Genomic DNA, 12,500 nt, shown 5'->3' with positions numbered 1-12,500 from the left:
AATCTAAGATTGTGTGCTGAAACAAAAACGATTGCAGCGTGGAAGGTGTTTATAAGCCATTTAAAAACACACAAAAAACCGTTAGATTCACTTCAACATTTAAATTTAGTTTGCTAAAAAATTTTTCATCGCCTTGAAACTGCAACGTGTTCACTGACAAAATTCCGTGCTGCTTCCATGGGTGGAATTTTGTCAGTGAACAGGTCGCGATCTCAGTGATGAAAGTATTTTGACAAACTAAATTTAAATGTTGAAGTGAATCTAACGGTTTTTGTGTTTTTAAATGACTTATAAACACCTTCCACACTGCAATTGTAAATGAAAATTGCCATCTGTCCATCTTACTTAATGTATATATACTATTGAAAGGCAAGATGCTGTGGTTTTTGACAGAGAGAAATTATCTTCAAAGACATGTTGAACAATGTGAAGATCATCCCAGCTGTGACTCATAAGAATGTCATAAATTTCGGGCCTCCTTGTGTGTTGTGCATGAGGCAGAATGTGCTATGGTTACCATTTATGGACTTGCTTATATATAATAAAAGAACAACACTATACCCATGACTTTCAAGAGCAATTTTTCATGCTCAAAATTGTCAAAGCATGGAATAAACTTCTAGCATGAATTGTTAGCTGTCAGGCTTCTGCATTCTTCAAAAATTCCATACTTCTCCTGATGTGCCTATGCACCTGTTCCTCTTTATGACTCTTCTATGTCTGTTTGTGTTTAACCCTTTTGTTACCATATTTCTGTTGAGATGCTCTGTGTTTCTTTAAGTAAATTTTAAATATAACAAAGAATTTATTAAAATAACTTAGTTATTATCATTCAGCTAGTGTTAGGAACATAAATTGTGACTAAGGTTTGATGGAAGATTTTAATTCAAAGCTTATGAAAACCAGACATTTGTACTACAGAGCCAGAGGCAGTTTCAACCGGGTTGGTAGCAAAAGGGTTAATTCTGTGTGCTGTGCATGTTGTTTTGGCTTTCATTGCTGTCTTTCTTTACCTGACTTATATCTCTGCTCTGTCGCCTTTTTTGGCAAGCCATAGCGCTCCTGAACGCTACTCAACAACAATCTTATTACATCATAATAAAGATGACCAGGAACAAAGCAGATGATTTCAAAGATCTATAAATAAATAAACCAAGGGTTGTTTAATCAGGGGTGAAGGGTTCTTTAATGGCCTATCCTTTTGCAAAGCCTACCATTCCGTAGTTTTGTTATTGTTATTTAACCCCGGGGTCACCCTTAATTGAGCAGACCTTTGATCAAAAACTTATCCAGTTGTAACCATCCATTTCTGTTTTTAAATGTCTTGGACTGCGTTACTTAATGTGTGTTTATTTATTGAAGACAACAGAGTGTGATTCGAAGATGGTTTGGCTACTACTTCTTAGCAGGTCAAGTTGAGGCTCTCTCATTGATTTGCACACATTCAGTATTTAACTCAACTCTGTTGGGTAGGTGAGAGAAAAAAATCCATCCGTACCCACCTCTGAATATGGTCATACAATGTTTAGAATTACAGAATGCATTTGTATTTCTTGTGTGAAGTTTAAACATATGGTAAATGATTGAGAAGAAAAAAAATGGTAAATTCTTGACTTTCAGAGAAACTTTGGTAATGAGTTTGTCTGGTTTTGAAAATGTTAAGAAATATCTATTCTTTTATTTGTTTCAGTCATTTGACTGTGTCCATGCTGGAGCACCACTTTAGTCAAGCAAATCAACCCCAGGACTTATTCTTTGTAAGCCTAGTACTTGTTTTAGCAGTCTTTTTTGCTAAACTGCTAAGTTACAGGGACGTAAACACACCAGCATTGGTTGTCAAGCGATGTTGAGGGGCAAACACACACATACACATGCATACATACACACATACACGCACACACACACACACACACACACACACACACATATATATATACAAAGGGCTTCCATCAGTTTCTGTCTACCAGATCCACTCACAAGGCTATGGTTGGCCTGTGGCTATAGTAGAAGACACTTGCCCAAGGTGCCACGCAGTGGGACTGAACCCAGAACCATGTGGTTGGGAAGCAGGACCCCTTTGACAGCTATTTTACTCTACTGGATACCCTCATAGCCATTAAAAAAAAAATCCTAATATATTTTTTATAATTAAATTTTACTAGGAATTGTATTAAAAAAACAAAAAAAAGGTTAAAATATTTTGTGTAAGTGCAGTGTGGTCATGTGGTAAGAAGCTTGCTTCCCAACCACATGGTTCTGAGTTCAGTCCCACTGCATGGCACCTTGGGCCAGTGTCTTCTACTATAGCCTCGGACCCACCAAATCCTTGTGAGTGAATTTGGTAGATGGAAACTGAAAGAAGCCCGTCGTGTATAAATATATATGTATATTTGTGTGTGTGTCTGTTTGTCCCTGCCACCATTTTGGTGTGTTTACGTCCACCCATAACTTAGCAGTTCGGCAAAAGAGACCGATGGAATAAGTACTAGGCTTACAAAGAATAAGTCTTGGGTTCAATTTGTTTGACTAAAGGTTGTGCTCCAGCATGGCCACAGTCAAATGACTGAAACAAGTGAAAGAATAAAAGAAATTGTAGAAATATAAGCAATTTACTGCCCATAAATTCTAACTAGATCATATATGGACCCCTTAGGGTCATGTGGACCTTTGTTGAGTACCACTGATTTATATTGTTAATGTTCATTTGCATAATCACTAAATTAAAAGCACAAATCACTTGAAGTTTAAAAGATAAAAGATGCCTGTCTTTTTTTTTGTTTTGCTGTTTGTATTTGGTTTAATTTGTATTTTTTTTGTTTTACTAATTTTTTTTATTGTAGTGAGATTGAAGGAGGAGAAGCAGCCTCTACTGAAGGCACGGCGCCAGCTGAAGGTGCTTCTGCTAGTGCATCTCCGTTGTCATCATCTCCAGAATTAAAGCCAATGGAGAGGCAAGTAGAAGCCCGGAGTTTGGATGATTCCATGGCCTCCATAGTGAGATTCTTGTATTTCGCAGATACTTTTGCAATCAACAGTAAGTAACTTGCTTATATTATTTTATCCGAGTCTCTTTTGTCATAGAAAGATATTTTGGGTCGATGGAGAAGGATTTTACAAGAGAAAAGACTTTGGAAGTGGAAGGTTAGGCCAGTCTTGAGAACCTTGTTTCGCATTGGTGATTCTATATTTGAGTGGTGAGGGTTTGAAGAATTTGGAAAGTCTTCTCACTTTGAAGAGAATCTCCTTTCTTACTCAAATTTTAGGTTATACATTTCTCTTTTGTGAATAGCTGTGGCTGTGTGGTTAAAAAGTTTGCTTCCCAACCTTATGGTTTTGGGTTCAGTCCTACTGTGTGGTACCTTGGCCAAAGTATCTTCTACTTTAGCCCTGGGTTGGCAAAAGCCTTGTGAGTGGATTTTGTAGGTGGAAACTGAAAGAAGCCTGTCATATATGTGTGTGACTGTGTATATTTGTGTCTCCATGTCTGACGTTTCGTGATTGATATAAATGAGTGGTATTCAGAAACATGTCTGGCCTTGGGGCAATACTGCTTTCATTTGGAAACTGGTGACGAACAGGTGAGGGTTGGCAACAGGAAGATCATCAGGCCATTGAGAATCTGCATCAGTAAACTCCATGTGACATATACAGGCATGGAAAAGGGGACATTTAAATGATGATGATGGGCACTATGGTAATTCCTACCAGCAAGGACAATGTAGTTGTGATAGAATTGGGTCCAGTTTGTAGTTGATATTTATTTTATCAACTCAATCTTGCAGAATTCCAGTTTCAAAATTTAAAATAACTGCCCTCTGTGCCTTGAGGGTATGTCTTGACATGCATCCACCACCATCTCTCACACTCTAAGTCTCCTCCCTTCTTCTCCAACTTGGGTGTCCTTGTATCTCTTCTACAGCAAGACACCTACCTCTATCCCTTTGTTATTCTTTCAACCTCTCATCAACCGGCACAAAGCCACTGCCCTCAATATGACTCCTTCCCATCAAAAGGAATCTCTCTTGTCTTGCAAGTTATTTGGTGGTCCCACTGGAGCTGGTGCCATGTAAAAAGCACCCGGTGCACTCTGTAAAGTGGTTGGCATTAAGAAGGTCATCCTGCTACAGAAACCATGCTAAAACAAACAGAAGAACTCGGCATAATCCTCCAGTTTGCCAGCTGTTGTCAAACTGTCCAACCCATGCCAGCATGGAGAATGGGTATTAGATGATGATGATGATAAAAGGGCTCTTTACTCTTACAAGGAACAAGATAATCTCATCAATGCTGGTGCCCTAATAAAATATACCCAGTGCGCTCTGTAAAGTGGTTAGCAAACGAGTACAGACAATGTATGGTCTGAAGGACTCTTTAATCTTTTTGAAGACAAGCCACCCTCTTTAGTGTTGGTGTCAGGCTAAAATGCTTGCAATGCACTTTGTGAAGTGGTTGACAAACAAGCAGAGATAAGAGTTGAAAAGACCCTCTATTTTTGTTGAAGATCTGATTATTTGTCTAGTGCTGATGTCATGATAAAATACACTTGGTACAATCTGTAAAGTGGTTGGTGATAGGAAGGGCATCCCTTTTTAGAAGCCAAGTCTAAGAGGAAATGTATGTCAATAGATGGTCTTCTGACCTGCCTGTGAGGGCAGTAAAACTGATTAAGTACCGAGTCGGATTGTGACATCGTCTCTGACTCATGCCAGCATGGAAAGTGGACATAAAATGAAGCACAGCAATTAGGTGTGGCTTTTTATAAGCACAGACATGGCTGTGAAGTTAAGAAGCTTGCTTCCCAATCACGTGCGTTTGGGTTCGGTCCCACTGTACAGTACCTTTGCCAAGTGGTCAACCAAAGCCTTGTGAGTGGATTTCAAAAATAGAAATAAACCTATCGTGTGTGTGTGTGTGTGTGTGTGTGTGAGGGAGAGAGATGTTCGGTAAAGGAAGGGAATATTCAGCACTTGACAAATTTGCTGCAAAATGTCATTCAAAGTTTTCCAAAGAATATTAATGTTTTGAGCTTCATCTTTTTTGTGAATTAGTGACTTATTTACAAATTTGAATATGTATTTAATTAAACTATTATTGCCTTATAAGTGTTGATACATTGAAACAAGATGACAACTGGAGTTTTTAAAAAATTTTATCATTTAATTTATTTGCTACTTCGTAGATTTGATTGTGAAATATACTTGTATATTAAATATGGCTATATTGACAGGAAAATTGCATGTTTTTTGGCGAAGGTTCATGGTTTAGTGGTTAGGGTATTTCACACACCACCAGGAACTGAACTCACAACCTAATGATTGTAAGCTGAATACACTAATCCATGTACCTTTACAGGAGTTGATGATGACGACAAAAAATGATGTCCAAAAAATGAATTTTTCCTTTTTCTGCAGATACATCTCCTCAACCTACACTGTGGGTGGGTACCAATGCTGGATACGTATATATCTACACAATAACAATTCCACCAAGTGACAAACGTGCCTCTGAATCTGTTAGTTCATTCCTTGCTAAAGAAATAAAACTACGCCATAGAGCTCCTGTCATTTCTATGGCTGTTATCGACAAAAGAGCTCGTGTGCTACCAGAACCGCTTGAAGTGTTACATGAACGTGCCAAGGCTGCCGATATGAGTGGGGAACACCAACTAGTTGTTTGTTCAGAAGAACAGTTCAAGGTGGGTGAATTCTTGGCTGAAATTTCATGCCCTTAAAACGGGTTTAAAACACATTCTGTTAGCAGATTTCTGTTGAAATATACTGCCTTTTTCTTTTGATTAATTTTGAAAAAATAATGAAGAATTTAGTGAAATACTACTACTACTACTGCTACTGCTACTGAGCTGGAGTTTAGAACATAAATTGACATGAAAATTTTGGTAGGTTTTTAATGTAGACCACTTAAAAATCAGAAGTTTGTATCATAGAACGAGTGTGTGGAGTTAGGCTAGTTGGTATCAAAAAGGTCGAAATTATGAACTAAAAAATACATGGGGTTATTTGGTGCGTATATTTTAGATAGATAAATGTGTAAATTATGTTTAGATTAGCTGAATTAATCTCGCCTATTTTTCCCTGTCAATCAGCCTAGGCAGGTCTGAAAAGCTGACGTAGTAAAGCCTCTCCTTTGTTTAATTGTTACATAGTATAATTGTAATAATGGCTTCTAATTTTAGTTGCAGCGTTATTCCAAAAAGCATGTAATCAAATTAATTATACCAGTAGTATATCGTTGTGCTAGTTTTATTGATCTCAGAAAGGTAAAAAGCTGGAGTCAAAAAATGGTAACATTTGGTGTAAAAATTGCAGATTCTACAACTATTTTTGCTGCCAGTCTTGTGACCTTCATGTGTCTCATCACACCTTAAGGCTCAGTTTGGTGGTTGTGCATGGACAGAATGCCAAGTGCACTTTTGCCAAAGGACAAGAAACCAAAGCCAAGAAACTGAATGGACACAATGCCAGACAGACATAAAGCTACTCAGACACAATGATAATAATGATAAAAAAAAATAAAAAAACCACTCCTACCTACATAGTTTAATGACCATTTTAGCCTGTCAAATGGTCATATTGTAGGAATAAAATGGTTATCATGTATTTTAATTTTTGTATGTCTTTTTGGCATCTTGTCCATTCAGCTTTATGTCTGTTTGGTTTCTTGTCCTTTGGCAAAGGTACATTTGACATCCTGTCCGTGTACCCTGATGGCTAACATAGGTTCCAATTTCTCTTTGACAAATGAATGGATTGCTTGTAGAAATGGTATCTAATCTCTAAAATGCCTGTTTGGGATTACTTGTTGTAACAATGTCTCTAAAATTTGTGGAAAGCCATAATCCCAATTTTATCATTTTGAGATCAATATTCTCCAGTCGATGAATCTTGCTATTTATAAGTAAGGCGTAGGAGTGGCTGTGTGGTAAGTAGCTTGTTTGAGAACCACATGGTTCCGGGTTCAGCCCCACTGCATGGCACCTTGGGCAAGTGTCTTCTACTATAGCCTCAGGCTGACCAGAGCCTTGTGAGTGGATTTGGTAGACGGAAACCGGAAGAAGCCCGTCATATATATATGTGTGTGTCTGTGTTTGTCCCCCCAACATCGCTTAACAACTGATGCTGGTATGATTACATCCCCGTAACTTAGCGGTTCGGCAAAAGAGGCCGATAGAATAAATACTAGGCTTAGAAAGAATAAGTCCTGTGGTCGATTTGTTCGACTAAAGGTGGTGCTCCAGCATGGCCACAGTCAAATGACTGAAACCAGTAAAAGAGTAAAAGAGTAACCATTTAGAAGTTCCAGGCATTTATAGTTTTATTCATGCTCTTTGGGGTTTAAGTCATGCCATTTGAATATTTATACCATTCGACATGTTATTCATATCATTTGAGGTTTCATTCACACCAGTTGTGTTCGGCTGTTCATAGAATACTTTGACTGGTTTAAAATAGGAATTGTATCTCTTTGATGATTTTTTTAATATTGTTTATGAAATGGTCTTTACATTCAGTACAGTTTTTTTTTGTTTTTTTTTCCCTCCCTATTCTCTGTTTTGCCATCCACAGGTATTTTCCCTTCCTAATCTAAAACCAGTGTGCAAGCGCAAACTTACAGTCATCGATGGATCAATGGTTCGGAAAGTGTCTTTTGTCAACTTCAGGAGTCGTAGTGGTAAGTAACTTCTCAATAGAATTTCATCATCATCATCATCACTATCACCTACCATACTTATAGTTATTACCACTACCCCCACCCCACCCCCACCACAGTGATAAGTTGAGACATGACCTATATTATCATCATTATTACTATTGCCATTACCAGCTACAGTTGCCATGGTAACTGTCTTCTTTTATCTCTCATGTTGGCTGTAGAATTATAATAGAGTTGTCTGTTCTGAAGGTCCATCCTGATACCTCATCATCACTATTTTTCTCTTTCCTGCTCCACTTTGGTCATTCTGACTCTCTCAGAAAAAGTAAAATTCAACTGTTGTGGATATGATTAATACTGAGTCTTAAACACACTTGACTACAAAGCTGCAATATGATTGGCTGTCTATTTTGAATATTTTATCTTTATTTTATGTGTATTGTTCATTACCATTTTAATGGGAATCTAGCTGGGATGTCATTTAGGCTATTCCCACTATACCAAGAACATGACGTGATAAGGTTTGTAGTGACCAGGGAAGCCATATTTGGTGGCCACGCATTAGCACAGTTATGCTCTAGCCACACCAGCCAATTGGAGCTAACTGTGGACTAATTAATACACAGCGGCTTCTGCCCAGCAGTGTTGTGCACAGTTTTCAATTTAGTTAGCAGAAGGATGTTCTTCATCGTGAACAGCTCCTAGTTTCTTGCATCAGCTTAGTACCGTAGACATCTTTTACAGTCCAGTTCCCTCAACACAATTGATATGACGAATAATTCTTTCTCGTCCCAGCTAACACAGACCAGCTTATGACTTCTCGCTTATCACAGCTTATGGCTTCTCATTCATGCCTACATAAGTTATTTTGGCTTTCCTGACTTACATTCATACCTTACATACATATAAAGGCCCCGACTCTCACTACTTATCATTGATACTACTTGGCAGCACTCATTGAATTAAATATAGTTTGCTTTGTTATAAATGAACTGCCTTCTGACAATGCTTTCTACTTACATCATGTTACAACATGAACACGTTACATATAAGGAGACATTTGTTCCAACTTACATTAATGACTTATTACAGGTTAAACAGTGACGATGTTGTGGAGTTAAAAGCAATAATTACCTGTAGCATAGTAATATTTAAATGAATTATTGAGGTAAAATCTTGAAGAGAAAATAATGCATGTGTAATTCGGTTTCCATCTCCAGTTGTATTTATCTCATGTGCAAAGTATATTTTATTATTATCTTATTTTTAAGGCGGCGGGCTGGCAGAAACGTTAGCATGCTGGGCGAAATGCTTAGCAGTATTTTGTATGCCGTTACACTCTGAGTTCAAATTCCACCGAGGTCTACTTTGCCTTTCATCCTTTCGGGGTCAATTAAATAAGTACCAGTTACACACTGGTGACGATATAATTGACTTAATCCCTTTACCTGTCCTTGTTTGTCCCCTCTGTTTAACCCCTTGTGGGCAATAAAGAAATAAGAAATGTTAGCATGCCAGGTGAAATGCCTTGCGGTATTTCATCTATCTTTATGTTCTGAGTTCAAATTCCACCGAGGTCGACTTTACCTTCCATCCTTCAGGGTCAATAAATGAAGTACCTGTTGCATACTGGTTCGATCTAATCAACTGCCCCCCCCCCCCGAAAAATCAGGCCTTGTGCCTAGTGTAGAAAAGATTACTATCATAGTTTTGCTTTACTGGTTGGTACCATGTATTACTATAACCTCACAGCCAGATGTTTAGCATTAGGGAGACCTGCAGCTGTGAAAATTAATTGGAAGAGAAAGTTAGTTATATCTGGAATACAACCTTCAGTTATTGTCTGTTTACGTTACAAATTTACTTTGCAAAGGTAATGAATACTCTGGGATTTCATCTCCACTTTGTCTGTGAATGTCTCACTTTCATAGCTATGTAAGGGAAACAGCGCCATTGGTTCTTTTTTACCATCCCTCCATTTTCTCTGTCCACTATTTCTTGGATGGTCATGGGAGGAAAATCCTCAGACACCTCCTCCATAGGGTCTTGTAAGAAGTAACCGCCATTACGGTTTCCAGTTGGGTTTCCAAGCATGACCAACTGAGGTTATGGATATTATCCAACCATCTTGATCTTGGCCTACCCCTAGGTTTCCCCCCTGTGGTTGGCTTGGCTTGAAGAGTCCATCTTGTGATTCTTTCCAGCAACATTCCAATCACATCAATAGTATTGGAGTTGTGACCTCTCAATGCAGAGAATTTGTGGCTTGACTCCAAGAGACTCCTTCCTCTCTGAGCTGTGCACCCTGTTGGGTAACATTATTCCAGAGAAGTATGGCAAAATCGTAATGCCCGGAAGCACATATCCTTGATTGTAGCATGTACTGTATGGCATGTCAGCCTTATGCATTTTGTTTTCCCTTGTTATAGATGAAAATTACAGTGAATTTGATATAGCTTGCTTGACCAATCTCGGAGAATTAAGAATCTACACTCTACCAAGTCTTCGGTTACAGCTGGCAGAAAATTCCATTAAGAAAGAGGACCTAAAGTAAGTTATGGTTTTCATTTTTTACCATTTCTTTCAGTATTTGAATCAACATTAATTCAACAATTCCTACATTATCAGTTTCAAGAAAAGCATTATTATTGGTCATTTACAATTTATTTAAAGGTGAATGGAGTCTGGTGTGTGTGTGTGTGTGTGTGTGTGTGTTTGTGTGTGTGTGTCTGTGTGTGTGTGTGTAAAAGAAAAGCATTAATCTCACAGTGTACCCTTTTGCTCAACAGCTGTTTCATTAAGACAAGCATCACCAAATATATAATTACATAATTGTGTACATGATTAATTTAAATTAAGTTAAATTGATTTAAAAACTGCATGTACCCAAATTGTCAGGATTGTTGTATTAATCAGAAAACTGTTACTGGTTTAACTTAATTTAAATTACATTAATTGTATGACAATTATGTAATCATTCATTTGGTGGTGTGTCTGTCTTTGTGAAACGGTCGTTGAGCAAAAGTATGAAATGTATGTGAAATTTATTCTTTTATGCTTTTTATTTTAAATATGTTTTAGCCAGTTATGTATATAATAAAAATCTGGTATACATGATTGAGACATGGCAGTATTTAATTAAAACAGCTGCATGATGTGTGTGTGTGTGTGTGTGTATGTATATATATATATGTATATATGCATGTATGTATACATATGTTCATGTATATATGTGAGTGTTGGTCTGTGTCTCCTTGTGCTGACATCATCGGACAGTTGTAAATGAGTGTCACTGTTATATAAGCAGTGTCATTCATTTCCAATATTCAGCATAAACATCTCTGGCTACGAAGAAATATTACCTTTCTTGGAAGCAGGTGAAGTTTGGCATCAGGAAAGGCATCTTGGTTGTAGAAAATCTGCCTTTATGAATTCCATCCGATCCCTGCAAGCATGGAAAAGTGTACGTTAAAAACAATAACCTTGTGTTTTCCATCTTGGTAACTTACCTGTTGTCTTTTTTTTTTTTTTTTTTTTTTTCCAGTGGCATTTCATCTTTTATTTTCACAAAGAATGGTCAAGGGTTCCATTTGATCTGTTCGTCTGAGTTTTGCCGAACATCGTTATCAAAACGTTATGTCACACAACCAAACTGCACCATAGAATTGGCAGAGGGAATGCGACCTGAACCAGTTCCTGAGCCTGAAGTTTTGCCAGAAACAGAACAACAACCTGCAGAACCTTCAGAACAAGTGAATGCCCCATCCACAGAGAACCCTGCTAATGAACTGTAAGATCTGTTTGCTGCTCAAATGTTCCCCTAAAATTGTTGGTGGGAGCATGAGTGTTTATTTAAATCCACTTTTCATTAATTTAATGCTATTTAAGGTTTCTATTTTTCCTTTTTTTTTTTAACCCTTTGCCTGTCCAAAGCATTTTGACCAATTTGTCCTAAACGTCCTTGCTTGTTTTCAGACTTTTAGTTTCTCTTTGTCTCTTACGTTGTGAGTAATATAAAGCTTTCCTTTTATAAGTCCCAAGTTACTCTGGTAGTCAACAAAAATTGGGAATGTGTATCCTACATGATGCATGGATGCCAGGAAAATATGTCGTGTGTATCACATGTGGTACACAAGACAGGCAAAGGGTTAAATTAACTTAATGGATACATTAAATTTTTTACGAATATTATCAGGTTTAGAGCTTCTATATCTCTAAAGAAATTAATTTTGGCTGCATGTGCTAATTTTTCATTCTCAACAAATTAAAAGAATCATACATAGGGGTTTTCTGTGGGTTTGCAGTTCTATCAAATTGTTCTGGGATTTTATTTGGAACGGTATTTCACGTGAGTACATTCGGCCAGAAACTCCTCATTCAGAGCCATTTCTCGTTTAGTGGGGTCTTTTTTTTCATCTCTGAAGAAATATCTGTTTCTTTGGCATCCAGCGTGTTGTAATTTGTCATCTCTTGTTTGCTGCTAACCCTTTCATGATTAGAAACCCTGAACACTAAGACTCCCATTCATAGCACTAATTGATGTGGTGTGTTTATAATGATAGTAGCAAGTTGGTTTATTACCTCTCGCTCGTTTCAGTCATTAGACTGCGGCCATGCTGGGGCACAGCCTTGAAGGATTTTAGCCAAACGAATCAACCCCAGTAATTATTGTTTTGAAGCCTGGTGCTTATTCTATTGGTCTCTTCTGCTGAACTGCTAAGTTCCGAGGATGTTAGCAGCACACCAAAACCAGTTGTCAAGTGATGATGGTGGTGGCAGGCAAACACAAAGATGCACACACACACACACACACACACACACACACACAC

General features: G+C 37.8%; 1 protein-coding gene across 2 annotated transcripts in view; it reads left to right on the top strand.

The window, feature by feature from the left end:
- The window catches only part of LOC106880445 (lethal(2) giant larvae protein homolog 1), a 69,246-nt gene that overhangs the window by 35,040 nt on the left and 21,706 nt on the right, over window positions 1-12,500 (top strand). For both annotated transcript variants that reach the window (XM_052968619.1, XM_014930366.2), the window contains 5 exons: window positions 2,841-3,034; window positions 5,412-5,695; window positions 7,584-7,689; window positions 10,101-10,221; window positions 11,216-11,461. In XM_052968619.1, the coding sequence (XP_052824579.1) occupies window positions 2,841-3,034; window positions 5,412-5,695; window positions 7,584-7,689; window positions 10,101-10,221; window positions 11,216-11,461 (951 nt within the window). The remainder of the gene's footprint in view (window positions 1-2,840; window positions 3,035-5,411; window positions 5,696-7,583; window positions 7,690-10,100; window positions 10,222-11,215; window positions 11,462-12,500) is intronic.

The sequence above is a fragment of the Octopus bimaculoides genome, chromosome 6 (assembly GCF_001194135.2).
Source record: "Octopus bimaculoides isolate UCB-OBI-ISO-001 chromosome 6, ASM119413v2, whole genome shotgun sequence".
Classification (NCBI taxonomy): domain Eukaryota; kingdom Metazoa; phylum Mollusca; class Cephalopoda; order Octopoda; family Octopodidae; genus Octopus; species Octopus bimaculoides.
Note: the sequence above shows the minus strand (reverse complement) of the source record. Positions and strands in the feature narration are given on the sequence as shown.